The sequence below is a fragment of the Pristiophorus japonicus genome, chromosome 19 (assembly GCF_044704955.1).
Source record: "Pristiophorus japonicus isolate sPriJap1 chromosome 19, sPriJap1.hap1, whole genome shotgun sequence".
Lineage (NCBI taxonomy): Eukaryota > Metazoa > Chordata > Chondrichthyes > Pristiophoridae > Pristiophorus > Pristiophorus japonicus.
In genome coordinates this window covers 86,782,355-86,800,659 of record NC_091995.1, presented here as the reverse complement: position 1 = coordinate 86,800,659, position 18,305 = coordinate 86,782,355, and the positions used below count along the sequence as shown (strand labels likewise).

Sequence of the window (18,305 nt, the reverse complement as noted above, 5' to 3'; positions counted from 1 at the left end):
TCTGTCCTGTACAGGGAGAGGGGGGGGTCTCTGTCCTGTACAGGGAGGGGGTGGGGGGTCTGTACAGTGGGGGGGGGGGGGGGGGGAGGGTCTCTGTCCTGTACAGGGAGGGGTGGGGGTCTCTACACATGTCGCTGTGACACAGCAGAATGGATGGCTGTCGGTTTTAACCCCGCGTTTTCCCAATCACAGCTGTGCCAGGCAGGGATCCATCAAGGGTGAATGACCTCAGGACATCCCCAAGCAATTCACAGCCAACTGAAGTGTAGCCACTGCTGTAAAGCAGGAAACGCGGCAGCCAATTTACGCACAGCAAGATCCCACAAACAGCACTGTGTGAATGCAAAGATCAGTTTTTAGTGATGTTGATTGAGGGATAAATATTGGTCCCAGGACACCGGGGATAACTCCCCTGCTCTTCTTCGAAATAGCGCGATGGAATCTTTTACATCCACCTGAGAGAGCAGACGGGGCCTCGGTTTAACGTTTCATCTGAAAGACGGTAGCTCCAACAGTGCGGCGCTCCCTCGGCACTGCCCTGGAACGTCAGCCGTTTGTGTTCAAGTCTTTGGTGTGGGACTTGAACCCACAACCTTCTGACTCGGGGTGAGAGTGCTGCCCACTGAACCACGGCTGACACATAAGGGTAGGGCCAGGCATCTATTCCAGGGTGAAGGGGGAAAAGCCAGTCTTGTGCCTCCCCCCCCCCCCTTACGGTCAGCAATGAGAGATACTGGCAGTGGCTATTTGCTCACCACAAGACATCCATGGCCTTGAAAGGGTGGGTGGTGGAATAAGTGTGCAGGCGCTTGTAGAAGGGCAGCAGGCCTCACAATAAGGAATAAAAGTGGTGCAGCAGTGCGAGCCCAGTGCCCCCACCTCCCCCCACCACGTTTCACTCGGCCGTCTAGGCTGTTCCCCACAAGGAAATGCAGAGAATGGACGGAGGCTTCAGGCAGAAAGCTCCGAGCAGCTGACTGGAGAGCAGCATTGGTGGAGCCAGGAGCAGGGCCACCAGCTGGAGATGGAACGGTGAAACGTGCACGCCGACAAGGACGAGGAAGGTTCACACACTTTAAGGTGGTCACCAGGTTCATGCTACAGGGGGATTTCTCACAATTTAACCCCCCCCCACCTGCTGGGACACCGCTTTAAGGTCTATGCAGCGCTCTTAAACAATCCCCTTCCGATACCCCATAGACAGGGTCATTCTTTCTGTACAGGACTAAAGATTAATTATTAGCAATATAGCATCGCAGCCAAGCCGGATTCAGCTGCCATCCAACATCCAAGAATGGGCACTTCACAGAGGTGGGGGGGGGTGGGGGGGGGGGGGGGGGGCTCAGCAACAATCAGGAGCAGGTACCCTGGCGAATTATTCACCACCGTAACCCAGCTCTGACTCAGGCCAGCGAATGCGGCGGGGGGGGGTATCAAACCCAGGACCCAGGCGGTCTGCACAGCTCTGTCTTTCTGTCACCCACCAAGCCACGAGGGGAGCGAAGGGGGAAGGGCTTCCCTTAACATTTAGATACATCGCTCACATTTGGTTAGTCCATGCATTTCGGTCTTGTGACTCTTCGGCCGTAGCACCGAGCAGAGCTGAGAAACTGGGCCGCCCATCCGAGCCCCTCCACCGGTCACTGCCCTGATCCAGGTACAAGGAAGCAGTATAGGGGCGGGGGTTTGATAAATCGTCTTCTGATTCCCTCACTTACGAAGAAACGTTTGCCACGCCCCTCCCCCTCCATTGTGAAGCAGCTCAAATTGGAAGAAACACTGCTATATTAGAAACTGTTGCACATAAATCCAGGCTGACTCTCCCGGGGCAGTGCTGAGGGAGTGCTGCACTGTCGGAGGTGCCGTCTTTCGGATGAAACTTTAAACCGAGGCCCCGTCTACTCTCTCAGGTGGATGTAAAAGATCCCATGGCACTATTTCGAAGAACAGCAGGGGAGTTATCCCCAGTGTCCTGGGCCAATATTTATCCCTCAATCAACATCACAAAAAACAGATTATCTGGTCATTAGCACTTGCTGTGTGTGGGAGCTTGCAGTGCGTTAGTTGGCTGCCGTGTTTCCCACAATACAGCAGTGACTACACTCCAAAAGTACTTCATTGGCTGTAAAGCACTGAGAGACGTCCGGTGGTCGTGAAAGGCGCTATATGAATGCAAGTCTTTCTTTATAAATACACATGGGCACCACAATAACACAATGGGTTGGCGAGTGTGCACGGTTCTGAATCAGCACACGCTTCCTCTTGCAGTCCACCTGGTACCAAGAGCTCCAGTAGCCAGCACAGGAAAAGACTGACTAGACTTTAGTAGGAAACATGAAAAACTTTCTTCTCCGAGGTTCAACCCGGCACTTATTTCGAACAGAGCAAACTCAACCAGTTAAGATCAAGACTTCGGACGGCTGGTATCCGGGGCTGGAACGCTTTACAAGGCTTAAAATGGAGAGCAAGAGTGCTCTGCTACTTGTGGGTTGCCCCCAGAGTTTTCCTTGCCCATCAGCTTTGAGCCTTCTGTATATTTAAGGTGTGAAACACGTTTGTTCCACTCTCAAAAAAGGACAAATTCTCAACTATTAACAACAGTTTCGGCCGAGACCGCATCCAAGACGCACTGGCCGCTCGCGATGCCTCCCCCCGTACCGCTGCGGAGTCCGAAGGCAACTCCGTTCCTCGACACCGAGTGAGTGGGAAAATATCCGGTGAGCCACTGACGTGGGAGGATCCTCCGTCGGAAACCTCGAGGCAGATACCGCGCAGAAACAGGTGGACACTAACTACCGGCCGCTGGAACAACAATGAATGCCACATGGACTACAATAAGTTTAAAAAAAAATGTGTGTTCATGGCATGTGGGCATCACTGGCAAGGCCGGCCCATCCCTAATTGCCTTCGAGAAGGTGGCGGTCTTCTTGAACCACAATGAACAGTTAAGAGTCACCCACATTGCTGTGGGTCTGGAGTCACAGAGGCCAGACCGGGTAAGGGCGGCAGATTTCCTTCCCTAAAAGGACATTAGTGAACCAGATGAGTTTTTAAACCACAATCCGGTATAATTTCATCGTCACCATGATTGATACTAGCTTTTTTTAAATTCCAGATTGAATTTAAGTTCCACAGGGGGATTGGAACTCATGTCTCTGGATCATTCGCCCAGACCTCTGGATTACTAGCCCAGTAACGTCACCACAATGCTACTGTGCCCCTGTATGCCGGTCATGCATCCCTCTGCTGTGTATGGGGCTGTTTCAAGTTATCAGCGAGGGATGCATGGGAAAATTCTAAAATGGGCCCTTGGCTCTCTGCTGCAGGTGAGGTTTTCGTTTGTCTGGATTTCCCCAAGTTGGAGTCCTGTTGAACGAGTCAAATAAATCCTGCAATATGCCCTGGGGCTCAGCTGGCATACTAGCTGAAGAGCAGAGTGCCAGATGATTAGGTTTCTAATCTTCATCAAAGGCAGCCATCAATGATAGCATCCTTCAGGAAATTTGGGAGCTTGTCTGATTTTGACTGGTTCTGGGGTAAACATGCACTTACACATCCTTCCACCAACCCCCCCGCCACCCCCCCCGCCCTCCTCCTGACATCATTGGGACTGCACCAACTGCCCCCCACCCCCCCCCCCCAAGTTATAGAAAGGCCCTGGCCTTCACAACAGCGCTTTATTTGTTTTAAACCTGAACCAATTTCACTACCAACACAGACAGAAAAAAACATTTTAAAAATCACAGCGGGACCTGAGGAGAACATTGGCAGGGATCATGCTGTGTGAAGAACATAAGAAATAGGAGCAGGAGTAGGCCATACGGCACCTCGAGCCTGCTCCACCATTCAATGAGATCATGGCTGATCCGATCATGGACTCAGCTCCACTTCCCTGCCCGCTCCCCATAACCCCTTATCAGTTAAGAAACTGGCGGTTTCTGTCTTAAATATATTCAATGTCCCAGCTTCCACAGCTCTCTGAGGCAGCGAATTCTACAGATTTACAACCCTCAGAGAAGAAATTCCTCATCTCAGTTTTAAATGGGCAGATGCCATCATTCACAAGTACCTGGATGTGCACTTGAAGTGCCGTAACCTACAGGGCTACGGACCAAGAGCTGGAAAGTGGGATTAGGCTGGATAGCTCTTTGTCGACCGGCGCGGACACGATGGGCCGAAATGGCCTCCTTCCGTGCTGTAAATTTCTATGAATCTATGATTCAAAGGAACGAAGAGGACTGTAAAAGGCAGGCAAACAAAGCTTTCTTCTTCATTCTGCATCCTTCACACCCCGGAGAGACCGGGACAGAAGAGCAGGGATACCCCGTTAAGGCGCTGAAATTCTGCTGCCAAACCAGATCAGCCAAATACATGTTGCGGAGGACTAGCCAAAGTTGAGCTGTCATGTTGGGGGCATGCAAGGGCATGTCTTACAGACAGTATCGATACAAATCTAACCCCAAATCAACAGTGGAATGATTAACTGCCCCACTGTCCGCCCCAGACAGGGTTGTAGTGAGCACCTTTTGAACTGTAATCACTACTCTCAGATGCTGCCACTATGCCTGGTGCACACATCCCTCGTGTCTATGGGACGGCACTACAGAATGTATTGAAAATAGCGCTTCTGGCTCATTTTAAAATCTATTTAAAAATGCAAACGTTTTTGATATTGCAACAGTGACTACATTCCAAAAGTACTTTATTGGCTGTAAAGCGCTTGGAGCTGTCCGGACGTGAAAGACGATATTTAAATGCAAGTCTTTATTTATGCTGCACATTCGTCGTCAAGACGATCGGTTGGTAAATGAAATTTAAACCACTATGCTGCCTGAGGACGAGCACAAAGTGCCATCTTTTCCCTCCAAACTCACTTGTATTCCGTTTTTGCAGATGTCTCATCCACAGAACCATTTAAAACCGGAGAGGGCGTCTTCTGATTCCTTGCCTCGTCATCAGATGCCTTTGATGTGCTAATCGCAACAGAAACCAAGTCATTACGTTGTGGGGTTAAAGGAATTTTCTCTCTCCCCTCCCCCCCCCCCCCCCCCCCCCCCCGTCCACCCCCCTGGTTTCTCGGCCCACACCCAGGAGTGTGAGGGATGAGGTAGCTCCAACAACACTCGAGAAGCTCGACACCATCCAGGACAAAGCAGCCCGCTTGATCGGCCCCCCCATCCACCACCTTCAACATTCACTCCCTCCACCACCGGCGCCCCCTGGCTGCAGTGTGCACCATCTACAAGATGCACTGCAGCAACTCGCCAAGGCTTCTTCGGCAGCACCTCCCAAACCTGCCACCTCTACCACCTAGAAGGACAAGGGCAGCAGGAGCATGGGAATGTCACCGCCTGCAAGTTCCCCTCCGAGTCACACACCATCCCGACTTGGAAATATATCGGTCGTTCCTTCATCGTCGCTGGGTCAAAATCCTGGAACTCCGTCCCTAACAGCACTGTGGGAGCACCTTCAAGGTTCAAGAAAACAGCTCACCACCACTTTCTCAAGGGCAATAAAAGCTGGCGTTGGCAGCACCACCCACATCCGTGAATGAAATGTCTTTTAAATAAAAAGGCCAATAACCCTGTGGAGGGAAGGAGTCTGGCGGCATAATAGCCTTATTCCACATCCACCAGTGGCCTGAAGCTCGGAAAGGCAAGTTATGATGCAGGTGCAAAACTCGCCTACTGCTCTGGCAACATACCACCACCTCAGGAAATAACCGCAGTAACGGGCGCTAGGCAGTCATCCTGACATCTCAAACTCAAAGCCACTGGTTTCACGCAATAAAAAACCTAGCTGGAAACGGAGCGCGCAATCCCCGAAAGACCCGCAAAAAATCCGAAAATCCCAGGTAATGAAAGCAGAACGCGACTTATTCAGTCACCAATGTACCAGGGCTCTCATTATAAACGGGTGCAACACAATCCTCAAAAACTCTGGTTTAAAAAGCCCCAAATCCCGTTTAATAAAAAAGGAATTTAACTTAGTCAGTCACTGTAAACCATTCGTGCTCTCTGTGCCTCTTGGTGGTGCTTGGAGAGAGATTGATGAATCAGCATCAGTCTTATGTTGAGACTGTGCAAAATAGCTTTGCTTAGGATAAATAACATTGCACAGTGGTGGACCTTCATGGCCTCCGCTCTCTGCACGGAGTTGAATCCAGGTCCCAGAGGTAAAATGAGAAAGTTCTAACCTAAATATATATATATAGATTTTTTTTTAAAAGGAGTGGATAAGCGACAAAGGTCAGAGTGAAAAAACAGATAAAGATACTACAAATACTTTAAAAGGAACAGAAACGATTATATAGGAAGCGATAAATACATATCTGTTAAAAATAAAGGAGTGGTGAAGAATAAAAAATTGCTGGTACAACAGTGTGCAGAGCATCAGGGTAGGTCAAACAGTACGAGAAATGCACCATTGGAGAAGGCTGGGGAGTTGCCCAAATAAAATTGAGGGGCCTAGATAGAGTGGATAGGGAGGATCTATAGCAGAGAGGTCAATACCAGGGGGCATAGATTTGAAGTAATGAGTAGAAGGCTTAAAGAGGAGTTGTGGAGTACGTTTTTCCACCCAGAGGGCGGTGGGGGTCTAGAGCTCCCTGCCTGAAAGGGTGGTAGAGGCAGAAACCCTCACTGCAATTAAAAAGTATTTGGATGTGCACCTGAAATGCCGTAACAGACAAGGCTACGGACCGAGAGCTAGAAAGTAGAATTAAGCTGGATTGATCTTTTTTGGCCGGCGCGGACACGATAGGCTGAATGCAGTAAATTTCTATGATTCTATGAAAAGTTACGGACAGAAATGCATGTGGCATAACACAAAAACATAAGAAATAGGAGCAGGAGTAGGCCATTTGGCCCCTCGAGCCTGCTCCAACATTCAATATCATGGCTGATCTAATCTTGGCCTCAACTCCATTCCCTGCCTGCTCCCCATAACCCTCGACTCCCTTATCATTCAAAAACCTGTCTATCTCCACCTTAAATATATTCAATGACCCAGCCTGCACAGCTCTCTGGGGCAGAGAATTCCACAGATTCACGACCCTCAGAGAGGAAATTCCTCTTCATCTGTGTTTTAAATGGGCAACCCATTCAAATAAAACAAGAAAGTTGAGAAGCACAAATTCAGCTTAAAAGGATATGATGCAGTAGCCGTTAGATACCTGGCTACAAGCTGGGTATGATTGGGAGCTAAATATTCCAGGATGCAGGATCTTCAGAAAGGACAAGGATATTGGGAAAGGAGGAGGAGGAATAGCAATATTGATAAAAGACACAATCACAGCAGTGGGAAGAAAGAACCTCAGTGAGGGAGAACAGGCAGTGGAAACAGTACGGGCAGAACTAAGGGACAGTAAAGGACACAAGACTCCGGTGGGAGGTGTCTGTAGACCGTCTGCCAGTAGTGATGTAGAGGGGAAGTATAAATACTGAGGGAAGCGTGCAGCAGAAACAATGTGGTTGTAATGGAAGATTCGAATTTTCATATTGACTAGAAGAAGCAGAATCGTTCAAAGGCACTGAGTTTCTGGAATGTATTGGGGACAGCTTTCTGGATCAGTACGTGTTAGAACCGACAAGGGATAACGTCCACACTAGATTTAGTGATAACAAATCAGCCTTAGTTAACAATCTAACTGTAATATTCTCGCCAATAGTGACCATAATGTGAATGAATCTGGTATTAGGTTTGAGAGAGAGGGAGAAGCAATAATCACGACAACTTACATTTATATAGCACCTATAACATAGTAAAACGTCCCAAGACGCTTCATTGGTGTGCTATCAAAATTTGACACCGAGCCATATAAGGAGATGGTAGAGCAGATGACCAAAGGCTTGGTCAAAGAGGTAGGTTTTAAGGAGCATCTTAAAAGGAGGAGAGAGAGTTAGAGAAGCGGAGAGGTTTCGGGAGGGAGTTCCAGAGCTTAGGACCCAGAAGCATGGCCGCCAATAGCGGAGCACTTAAAATCGGGGATGTTCAATGGGCCAGAATTGGCGGAGCACAGAGATCTCGGGGGGGGGGGGGGGGGGGGTGGGTTGTGGGGCTGGAGGAGATCGCAGAGATAGGGAGGGGCGAGACCATGGAAGGATTTTGAATTTAAAGTAAGGTAAACTTCACCGGGCTGAGAAATAAATGGACCACAGTAACCTGAGTTGAGCTGTTCATGGATAAACCTAAAAACTGTGGGAAATATTCAAGTATTTGGTACAATATACACTCAGTGCCCAACTCTAAAAGGCAAAATCTCCACTTGCGCAGTTAAGTAAGCATGGTCAACAAACCAGGAGAGACGGCATTAAGATAAAAGAAAAGGCTGACACAAATACAAGGGTAAGTGGAGAGTCCGGGGTCGGAAGCCTATAAAAGGCCGCGAGAGACGTCGGGAGTTCGTTGGTGAGGCGTGAGTCCGGGGTCGGAGGCCTATAAAAGGCCGCGAGAGACGTCGGGAGTTCGTTGGTGAGGCGTGAGTCCGGGGTCGGAGGCCTATAAAAGGCCACGAGAGACGTCGGGAGTTCGTTGGTGAGGCGTGAGTCCGGGGTCAGAAGCCTATAAAAGGCCGCGAGAGGCGTCGGGAGTTCGTTGGTGAGGCGTGAGTCCGGGGTCGGAGGCCTATAAAAGGCCGCGAGAGGCGTCGGGAGTTCGTTGGTGAGGCGCGAGTCCGGGGTTGGAGGCCTATAAAAGGCGTACTTGTGCACCTACAGGGAGAAGGCAAAAAGAAGTAGAAAGAAACAGAGAGGTGACGTCACAGCCTAGGGGGCAAGTGATTGGCTGGTGATTGGTGAGTAGTTTTTCTTTTTCTTTTTTATATTAGTCAGTAATTTTAACATTGTTGTTGCCAATTTAAGTGTATCTAAGGGTTAAGTCATGGCAGGAGAGCTCGGTCGGGTGTTATGCTCCTCCTGTACCATGTGGGAACTCAGGGACACTTCCGGTGTCCCCGACGACTACGTGTGCGGGAAGTGTATCCGCCTCGAGCTCCTGACGGTCCGCGTTGCGGAGTTGGAGCTGAGGGTGGATTCACTCTGGAGCATCCACGATGTTGAGAATGACGTGAGTAGCACATGTAGCGAGTTGGTCATACCACAGGAGAAGGGTCCACAGCCAGATAGGGAATGGAAGACCAGCAGGAAGAGTAGTGCAAGGAAGGTAGTGCAGGGGTCCCCTGTGGTCATCCCCCTGCAAAACAGATACACCGCTTTGAGTACTGTTGGGGGGGATGACTCATCAGGGGAGGGCAGCAGCAGCCAAGTTCATGGCACTGTGGCTGGCTCTGTTGCACAGAAGGGCAGGAAAAAGAATGGGAGAGCGATAGTGATAGGGGATTCAATGGTGAGGGGAATAGATAGGCGTTTCTGCGGCCGCAACCGAGACTCCAGGATGGTATGTTGCCTCCCTGGTGCAAGGGTCAAGGATGTCTCGGAGCGGGTGCAGGACATTCTGAAAAGGGAGGGAGAACAGCCAGTTGTCGTGGTGCACATTGGTACCAAAAAAAGGGATGAGGTCCTACGAAACGAATTTAAGGAGCTAGGAGCTAAATTAAAAAGTAGGACCGCAAAAGTAGTAATCTCGGGATTGCTACCAGTGCCACGTGCTAGTCAGAGTAGGAATCGCAGGATAGCACAGATGAATACGTGGCTTGAGCAGTGGTGCAGCAGGGAGGGATTCAAATTCCTGGGGCATTGGAACCGGTTCTGGAGGAGGTGGGACCAGTACAAACCGGACGGTCTGCACCTGGGCAGGACCGGAACCAATGTCCTAGGGGGAATGTTTGCTAGTGCTGTTGGGGAGGAGTTAAACTAATATGGCAGGGGGATGGGAACCAATGCAGGGAGACAGAGGGAGACAAAAAGGAGGCAAAAGCAAAAGACAGAAAGGAGATGAGGAAAAGTGCAGGGCAGAGAAACCTAAGGCAAAGAACAAAAAGGGCCACTGTACAGCAAAATTCTAAAAAGACAAAGGGTGTTAAAAAAACAAGCCTGAAGGCTTTGTGTCTTAATGCAAGGAGTATCCGCAATAAGGTGGATGAATTAACTGTGCAAATAGATGTTAACAAATATGATGTGATTGGGATTACGGAGACGTGGCTCCAGGATGATCAGGGCTGGGAACTCAACATCCAGGGGTATTCAACATTCAGGAAGGATAGAATAAAAGGAAAAGGAGGTGGGGTAGCATTGCTGGTTAAAGAGGAGATTAATGCAATAGTTAGGAAAGACATTAGCTTGGATGATGTGGAATCTATATGGGTAGAGCGGCAGAACACTAAAGGGCAAAAAACGTTAGTGGGAGTTGTGTACAGACCTCCAAACAGTAGTAGTGATGTTGGGGAGGGCATCAAACAGGAAATTAGGGGTGCATGCAATAAAGGTGCAGCAGTTATAATGGGTGACTTTAATATGCATATAGATTGGGCGAGCCAAACTGGAAGCAATACGGTGGAGGAGGATTTCCTGGAGTGCATAAGGGATGGTTTTCTAGACCAATATGTCGAGGAACCAACTAGGGGGGAGGCCATCTTAGACTGGGTGTTGTGTAATGAGAGGATTAATTAGCAATCTCATTGTGTGAGGCCCCTTGGGGAAGAGTGACCATAATATGGTGGAATTCTGCATTAGGATGGAGAATGAAACAGTTAATTCAGAGACCATGGTCCAGAACTTAAAGAAGGGTAACTTTAAAGGTATGAGGCGTGAATTGGCTAGGATAGATTGGCGAATGATACTTAAGGGGTTGACTGTGGATGGGCAATGGCAGACATTTAGAGACCGCATGGATGAACTACAACAATTGTACATTCCTGTCTGGCGTAAAAATAAAAAAGGGAAGGTGGCTCAACCGTGGCTATCAAGGGAAATCAGGAATAGTATTAAAGCCAAGGAAGTGGCATACAAATTGGCCAGAAATAGCAGCGAACCCGGGGACTGGGAGAAATTTAGAACTCAGCAGAGGAGGACAAAGGGTTTGATTAGGGCAGGGAAAATGGAGTATGAGAAGAAGCTTGCAGGGAACATTAAGGCGGATTGCAAAAGTTTCTATAGGTATGTAAAGAGAAAAAGGTTAGTAAAGACAAACGTAGGTCCCCTGCAGTCAGAATCAGGGGAAGTCATAACAGGGAACAAAGAAATGGCAGACCAGTTGAACAAGTACTTTGGTTCGGTATTCACTAAGGAGGACACAAACAACCTTCCGGATATAAAAGGGGTCAGAGGGTCTAGTAAGGAGGAGGAACTGAGGGAAATCTTTATAAGTCGGGAAATTGATGGGATTGAAGGCCGATAAATCCCCAGGGCCTGATGGACTGCATCCCAGAGTACTTAAGGAGGTGGCCTTGGAAATAGCGGATGCATTAACAATCATTTTCCAACATTCCATTGACTCTGGATCAGTTCCTATCGAGTGGAGGGTAGCCAATGTAACCCCACTTTTTAGAAAAGGAGGGAGAGAGAAAACAGGGAATTATAGACCGGTCAGCCTGACCTCAGTAGTGGGTAAAATGATGGAATCAATTATTAAGGATGTCATAGCAGTGCATTTGGAAAATGGTGACATGATAGGTCCAAGTCAGCATGGATTTGTGAAAGGGAAATCATGCTTGACAAACCTTCTGGAATTTTTTGAGGATGTTTCCAGTAAAGTGGACAAGGAAGAACCAGTTGATGTGGTAGATTTGAACTTTCAGAAGGCTTTCGACAAGGTCCCACACAAGAGATTAATGTGCAAAGTTAAAGCACATGGGATTGGGGGTAGTGTGCTGACGTGGATTGAGAACTGGTTGTCAGACAGGAAGCAAAGAGTAGGAGTAAATGAGTACTTTTCAGAATGGCAGGCAGTGACTAGTGGGGTACCGCAAGGTTCTGTGCTGGGGCCCCAGCTGTTTACATTGTACATTAATGATTTAGACGAGGGGATTAAATGTAGTATCTCCAAATTTGCGGATGACACTAAGTTGGGTGGCAGTGTGAGCTGCGAGGAGGATGCTATGAGGCTGCAGAGTGACTTGGATAGGTTAGGTGAGTGGGCAAATGCATGGCAGATGAAGTATAATGTGGATAAATGTGAGGTTATCCACTTTGGTGGTAAAAACAGAGAGATAGACTATTATCTGAATGGTGACAGATTAGGAAAAGGGGAGGTGCAACGAGACCTGGGTGTCATGGTACATCAGTCATTGAAGGTTGGCATGCAGGTACAGCAGGCAGTTAAGAAAGCAAATGGCATGTTGGCCTTCATAGCGAGGGGATTTGAGTACAGGGGCAGGGAGGTGTTGCTACAGTTGTACGGGGCCTTGGTGAGGCCACACCTGGAGTATTGTATACAGTTTTGGTCTCCTAACTTGAGGAAGGAAATTCTTGCTATTGAGGAAGTGCAGCGAAGATTCACCAGACTGATTCCCGGGATGGTGGGACTGACCTATCAAGAAAGACTGGATCAACTGGGCTTGTATTCACTGGAGTTCAGAAGAATGAGAGGGGACCTCATAGAAACGTTTAAAATTCTGATGGGTTTAGACAGGTTAGATGCAGGAAGAATGTTCCCAATGTTGAGGAAGTCCAGAACCAGGGGTCACAGTCTAAGGATAAGGGGTAAGCCATTTAGGACCGAGATGAGGAGAAACTTCTTCACCCAGAGAGTGGTGAACCTGTGGAATTCTCTACCACAGAAAGTAGTTGAGGCCAATTCACTAAATATATTCAAAAGGGAGTTAGATGAAGTCCTTACTACTCGGGGGATCAAGGGGTATAGCGAGAAAGCAGGAAGGGGGTACTGAAGTTGCATGTTCAGCCATGAACTCATTGAATGGCGGTGCAGGCTAGAAGGGCTGAATGGCCTACTCCTGCACCTATTTTCTATGTTTCTATGTTTCAGTAAACAGAGAGCTATAAAGGGGTACAAAGAAAGTAATGAGGAGCAAAAAGAGAGTACGAATAAAAATTTGGAAGAGATAGCAAATCGAAACAGTCAAAATGTTTCTAACTATATTGAGAAAGAGAGAAGTGCGGGTGAATATGGGCCCATGATGCAGGTGATACTACAACGGTTAATAAGGAAATGGCAGAAGTCTCAATGGTGTACAGTTTTCACAGTGGAAGGAGGTCACAATACCAACAGGATATGGGAACCTAAAAATAAGTCAAGGTAGGGACTTAGCAGATAGAGGCACATTTGTGTTAGGTCAGGGTATCAAAGTCGGGTAAGGTAGAATTGAGACACCAATCAGCCATTACCTAACTGAATGGCGGAACAGGCTCGAGGGGCTGAACAGCCTCCTCCTGTCCCTATGCTCCGAATTGATCCATTTTAACAAAAACTAGGCGCAGGACAAATTATCTTCACTTTCTACACAAGACTACAGGACTAAAAAGGTATTCAAGGTGTTCAATTTTGGATCCACTAAGCAGAACATTGCAGCAGAGCAATGTGAATCCACTTTGGTTTCTAAAGTCACTGTCCAGTGAGTATACTCAGGTGCTTATGCTGCAATACTCAAAAGACTGCACCACCCAGTCCTTCCCACTCTTGGGAGCAATTTATTTTTCCTTCCCTCCTTAGAGTGTTGATACTTTTTTTTTTTTTTTGAAATTCGTCGCCAATCGTTCCAATTCTTTGTCAAATCACAAACGCCAGAGGTCACCTTGGGCCCATTCAAGGATCACTCTGCGCCAATGCTCTTAGCCAAAAGGCCTAGAGCCACTGCACCGTTCCTGGAAGTACTGCAATACCAGGTTCGTGCCATGGAGGTGGATGGGTCAGGCCCCCCACACACCTCCGTGGAGGTGGATGGGTCAAGCCACCCCACCCACCTCAGATTTCCAAAAAAGCAAGCATATACCTTCCTGATCCAGGGAGAACCACCTTGGGGTTATGGTGATCACTCCCGTCAGGTCAGTTACGCATGATCTTAGCCAAAAGGCCGAGAAGCGATACATTATCCGCATACAACTACGCCATCCGCCAGAGTGTTGATACTTGCCGAGGGTACAGTTCCATAGGTGGTGCGGGGTCCTCAATATCTCAGTCAATGGCCATTGGGCTCCTCAAGCCTGCTCCGCCATTCAGTAAGATGGGCGATCTTCTTCCTCAACTCCACTTTTCCCGCTTTGTCCCCACATCCCTTGGTTCCCCATATTTCAGCCCAGTTTAAGATCCACAGGCTATTTGGCTTTGGAGGGAGCCATTGTTGAGCTCAATCCTGCCCAGCTTGGACGTTCAGTAGGGGTACGGAGTCCAACAGCCAGCGAGCTGCTCGACTGAACTGCTGCCTTGGTTGACATCCTCCACCACAAGCACACTCTCCAACAGTCTCCAGAGGGGTGAGAATGTGGAACACGCAAGCACAGAGAGTGGCTGAAGCGAATAGTATCGATGCATTTAAAGGGAGGCTAGACAAGCATATGAGCGAGAAGGGAATAGAGGGTTATGCTGAGAGTTAGATGAGAAAAGATGGGGGAAGGCTCGAGTGGAACACTGAATATATTTAAGGTGGAGCTAGACAGATTTTTGAATGATAGGGGAGTCAAGAGTTATAGGGAGCAGGAAAGTAGAGTTGAGGCCAAGATCAGATCAGCCATGATCTTATTGAATGGCGGAGCAGGCTCGAGGGGCCAAATGGCCTACTCCTGTTCCTATTTCTTATGTTCTTATAAACGCCGGCATGGACTAGTTTGGCCAAATGGCCTGTTTGTGTGTTGCATATTTTATGTAATCCTGTGTAATGCATCTCCATCTGACAACAGTAACACTCTCCAATGTGCCCTCACTTAATGGTTAAACACTTCCAAATATGCTTCTTCACTCCCAACCCCAACACACGCCAACATTTCCAAGTATCAGGTTTCAAAATCACGGCATCCAACTCTCAAATGGAAAGATGTCAGATTCATTCCCGATCTCAACTGAGATACTTTGGGGTCAGGGAGAGGGAGCGCCTCACAGCCGTTTCGAAGTGTAGTCACTGTTACAATGTAGGTAAGTTCAGCAGCCAATTGGCAGACAGCAAGCTCCCACAAACAGCAATGAGATAAATGACCAACTTTCTTTTTTGTTATGATGTTGGTTGAGGGATAAACGTCAAGGGTTATGGGGAGCGGACACTGGGAGAACTCCTCTGCTCTTTAATTAGTGCCGGGGATCATTTATGTTCAACGTGAGGGCACAGACAGGACCCCGGTGCTCGCTCGGCATTGAAACGTCAGGTTATGTGCTCAAGTTTCTGGAGTGCAGCTTCAACCCACTTATCCAATTTTCTCTTAACAAATATAATGTTAGCTGCCGCAATCACTTTCTATGACAAAATATTCCATGCTCCAACACTCCCCTGTATAAAGACACTTATTCTAACCTTGCTCCTCATACTCAGTGACAATTTTATATTGAAGACCTTTTGCGATTGACTCTCAACCCGAGGAAATACTCATATCCTTATTCACTGCAACAAAACTCATCAGAACTTTCACATTTATTGAATCTCCTCTTAGCCTTTTTTGCTCCACCAGAAATAGTCAAAGAAGCTCGAGTCTCTCCTCATAATTAGTTTCTCATTTCCAGCATTACAATATCTTGAATTTATACAGCGCCTTTAACGTAGTAAAATGTCCCAAGGCGCTTCACAGGAGCGTTATCAAACAAAGAATTGACACCGAGCCACATAAGGAGATATTAGGCAGATAATCAAAAGCTTGGTCAAAAAAATAAGTTTTAAGAAGCGTCTTAAAAGGTGGAGAGGTCGAGAGGCGGAGAGGTTTAGGAAGTTCCAGAGCTTGGAGGCCCAAGCAGCTGAAGGCACGGCCACCAATGGCGGAGCGATTAAAACCAGGGATTTGGCAAGAGGCCAGAATTAGAGGACCGCAGAGATCTCTGGGGGGCTGTGGGGCTGGAGGGGATTACAGAGAAAGGGAGGGGGTGAGGCCATGGAGGGATTTGAAAACAAGGGTGAGAATTTTAAAACTGAGGTGCTGCTTATGGGAGCCAATGTAGGTCAGCGAGTACAGGGGGTGATGGGTGAACGGGGCTCTTATCCTGATAAATAAAAGCTGCATGTTCTCTATTTAAATTTCAAGGCCGTGCTCCTTATGCCCATTTCCAAATCATCTATAGATACCAAAACAAAAACGGACCCAGCACTGACCCCTGGGATACGCCTCCCCAAATCCTTCTCCAGTATGAGCAATACTATTACCGTCATTCCTTGTTTCCTGCCTATCAACCTTTCCTCTTGTACAATACGCCTGGATTTTTCTGATAAGGTGCCTCACAAAACTTATCAAACGCCACCTGAAAATTTATATCTACACATCGACTGCATTCCCCGTATCTAGCCAGCCACCTCTTCCAAAATATAACTATCAAATTTGTTATGCATGACTTACCTTTAACAAATCCGTGTTGGCTGCCCTTGACTAACTCATGCATTTCTTAATACTCATTCACTGATGGATTCACAGAGCTTGCCCACAACTGACAGCCTAACTAATCTGCCATCCTTTACTCCTTTCATGACCAATGGCATTATATTTGTAACTCTCCGGAGTCCCATGGCACAGCCTGCATACTTAAGGACAATTGAAAGAGCCTCTGCTATCTCCTCTCTGACTTCCTTCAGCAGCCGAGAGTGCATGCCATGACCTTTGCCCTTGCTCATTAAGTTCATACCTCTGCTCGTGCCGCCCGGATTCTGAAGCTTGGGGAACGGGGCTGGCTTTCGGAGCCTCAGAGCCTTCCTGTACTTTTCCTGCAGTAGGTCCAACTTCGGAGGTAGGTAAGGGTTCTTCCTCACTGCACAAGAGATTTAGACAATGGAGCGTCGTTAGTGAAGGAATTTCACCTCCCCGATCCCGTTTAGAAACCAAACGGTTACAAAATTCATAAAACATTGATCATATTATATAATATAAAAATGTTAGGAATGAAGTGCCGGTCCTTCGGCACTTGAAAGAAAAAATACAGAGTTAATGTTTCAGGTGGATACATCGGTTGAGGAAGGGCGTTCAACCCGGAGTGTTAACCTGGCTTTTCCCTTTCAAATATTGTCAGAACTGCTGCTCGTTTCCAGCAGTTTTTTTTTCTATTCAAGATGAGCAGCATTCGCTCGTCTTTTTACATTCACTAAAATGGTTTGGTGAATTCTGATTGCTGATCGGGGACACCGATTTGGAACAATTTTCAGTTGTTTTTTTTTGGCGGGGGAGGAAATTCTCGGATATTTTGACTTGACCGAGGCCCAGTCTGCGCTCTCGGCTGGATGTAAAAGATCCCGTGGCACTATTTCGAAGAAGAGCAGTGGAGTTATCCCTTTGTGCCCTAGCCAATATTTAGCCCTCAATTAAATAATAGATTATCTGGTCATTATCACACGTTGCTCTTTGTAGGAGCTTGATGTGTTTTTGCTGCTGCGTTTTCCACATTACAACAGTGACTACATTTTAAAAGTACTTCGTTGACTGTAAAGCGCTTTGGGGCTTCCCGAGGCCGTTAAAGGCGCTATATAAATGCATGTCCCGATTACTTTTTACTTGTCCATTTTACTTGGCTTCCCATGTAAGATGACCTGCTCTCAAGCCTCCAGCTTAGCATAGGAATGACTGGGGACGACTCGCTTCCGATTACCATTCCGCCTAGTCGAGAGGCACTGATCTTTATGGATATCTCCCCACAGTGACACTGCAGCTTTGGATAGCTGAACTTACATTCCATCATTCTGGAGTTCCAACCAACCGTATCCAAACTCCTCACCATGCAGCTTCTGTTTTTATATCCCCACCAAGCTGCCTCCCCAACAGTATGGCTTCCATTTGTAACCCCCACTCATCTCGAAGATTTGCAACTATCGCCCGCAGCTAAAAGTGCGAATGACCTCGGGCTGCAAATGCATTTACAAGCACTTGAGATGGTGCCAGAATCAGCTTTATTGACCCGTTAACAGCTTAGGGACCCATATCTATCACATGCCTTGGATGAGCTCCAGTTAACTGCTCTCCCTTCTCCCCTTGCTAAACATAACCAAAGCCCATCTGTGGATTTCAGTAACTCGAATCCAATGCCGAGCTTCTTCTGACACGGCTACCCAAACATGACGTTTTTTTTAAAATAAATACCTTGTGCGTGTTTTAGCTGCTGGACTGTTCACCTCAGAGGAAGAGACAGCTTCTGTCGCGGTGCCATTGAGAACCGCCATGTTTTCTACCACAGCTGCTTTTTCTGTGGCTGCGTGCGGTGTCGTGCCCATCTTCGAGTTGGCACCTGGCATCTTTTCGTCCTCTTCACTGCTCAGCGTGCCTGAAGTCTCTGCACCG

The 18,305-nt window shown here is 47.8% G+C and overlaps 1 protein-coding gene and 1 pseudogene across 3 annotated transcripts in view; both read right to left on the bottom strand.

The window, feature by feature from the left end:
* LOC139230015 (serine/threonine-protein phosphatase 6 regulatory subunit 3-like) overlaps positions 1-18,305 on the bottom strand; it is a 115,857-nt gene that overhangs the window by 5,864 nt on the left and 91,688 nt on the right. The window contains exons 21-24 of one of the 3 annotated variants that reach the window (XM_070861735.1): positions 18,108-18,297; positions 16,666-16,788; positions 4,875-4,973; positions 3,987-4,213 (exon numbers count right to left, since the gene is read on the bottom strand). In XM_070861735.1, coding sequence (XP_070717836.1) covers positions 4,132-4,213; positions 4,875-4,973; positions 16,666-16,788; positions 18,108-18,297 — 494 coding nt within the window. In that variant the 3' untranslated portion in view covers positions 3,987-4,131. Of the gene's footprint in view, positions 1-3,986; positions 4,214-4,874; positions 4,974-16,665; positions 16,789-18,107; positions 18,298-18,305 lie in introns of those variants that run through there. The other 2 variants (XM_070861736.1, XM_070861738.1) reach the window with 2 other exon arrangements.
* On the bottom strand, positions 13,703-13,939 carry LOC139230696 (U2 spliceosomal RNA; annotated as a pseudogene).